At 22.8% G+C, this 1,208-nt stretch overlaps 1 protein-coding gene across 1 annotated transcript; it reads right to left on the bottom strand.

The window, feature by feature from the left end:
- Positions 1-111: 111 nt before the first annotated feature.
- Positions 112-960, bottom strand: EDI_090280 (uncharacterized protein; the record flags this gene model as incomplete). The annotated part of the gene is made up of 1 exon (XM_001740928.1): positions 112-960. The coding sequence occupies one exon, from the start codon at positions 958-960 to the stop codon at positions 112-114; it is 849 nt and encodes a 282-aa protein (XP_001740980.1).
- Positions 961-1,208: the final 248 nt, after the last annotated feature.

Raw genomic sequence — 1,208 nt, 5'->3', positions numbered from 1 at the left:
TCAATTATAATTTATTTCTACTTCAATTTATATTGTATTTCATTTATTGTATTTTTATTTCATTCATCATCATTTAAAACAATCTGTTGGTATTCTTTCATTCTTTTTTAATTATTCTTCTTCACAGTCACACTCATAAAAACATCCATCTCCAAATAATGTAATTGATGATGGTATATTAATTGATGTTAATGATGTACATCCATCAAAACAACCATTTCCTATTTCTTTAATTGATGATGGTATATTAATTGATGTTAATGATTCACATAAATAAAAACAATAATTATCTAATTTACTAACAGATGATGGTATATTAATTGATTTTAATGAATAACATCCTTGAAAACACCAATCACCTATTTCACTAATTGATGATGGAATATTAATATATGTTAATGAATAACATAAATAAAAACATCCACTTCCTACTTTAGTAATTGAAGATGGAATAATAAATTCATTAATATCTTTCTTGAAAATATTCTTTCCATTGATTATTTGTATATTATCTGGTATTTCAATACTAACTAACACTGGTTCATTCATAAATATTCTTTCTTTACTAACAAACTGTAGATTATCTATGTTCATTGATTTTAATGATGAACATTCATAAAAACAATCATTTCCTATTTCTTTAATTGATGAAGGAATATTAATTGATTTTAATGACGTACATCTAGAAAAACAATAATTTCCTAATTTACTAACAGATGATGGTATATTAATTGATTTTAATGAATAACATCCATTATAACACTCATATCCTAATTCAATGATTGATGATGATATGTTAATTGATTTTAATGATGGACAATTACTAAAACAATAATCACCTACTTTAGTAATTGAAGATGGAATAATAAATTTATTAATATCTTTCTTGAAAATATTCTTTCCATTTATTATTTGTATATTATCTGGTATTTCAATACTAACTAACACTGGTTCATTCATAAATATTCTATCTTCACTTATAAATTGTAGATTATCTATATCAATTGATGTTAATGATGTACATCCTTTAAAACAACCAAATCCTATTTTAGTTATTGTTGTTGGTATATTGATTGATGTTAATGATGCACATACTTCAAAACACCCATTTCCTATTTTAGTAATTGATGACGATATATTAATTGTTGTTAATGAATAACAACTATTAAAACAATAATTTCCAAGTGATTTAACTTCTGATGGTATTG

The sequence above is a fragment of the Entamoeba dispar genome, genomic scaffold, assembly GCF_000209125.1.
Source record: "Entamoeba dispar SAW760 scf_1105229463371 genomic scaffold, whole genome shotgun sequence".
In the NCBI taxonomy this organism is placed as follows: domain Eukaryota; phylum Evosea; order Mastigamoebida; family Endamoebidae; genus Entamoeba; species Entamoeba dispar.
Note: the sequence above shows the minus strand (reverse complement) of the source record. Positions and strands in the feature narration are given on the sequence as shown.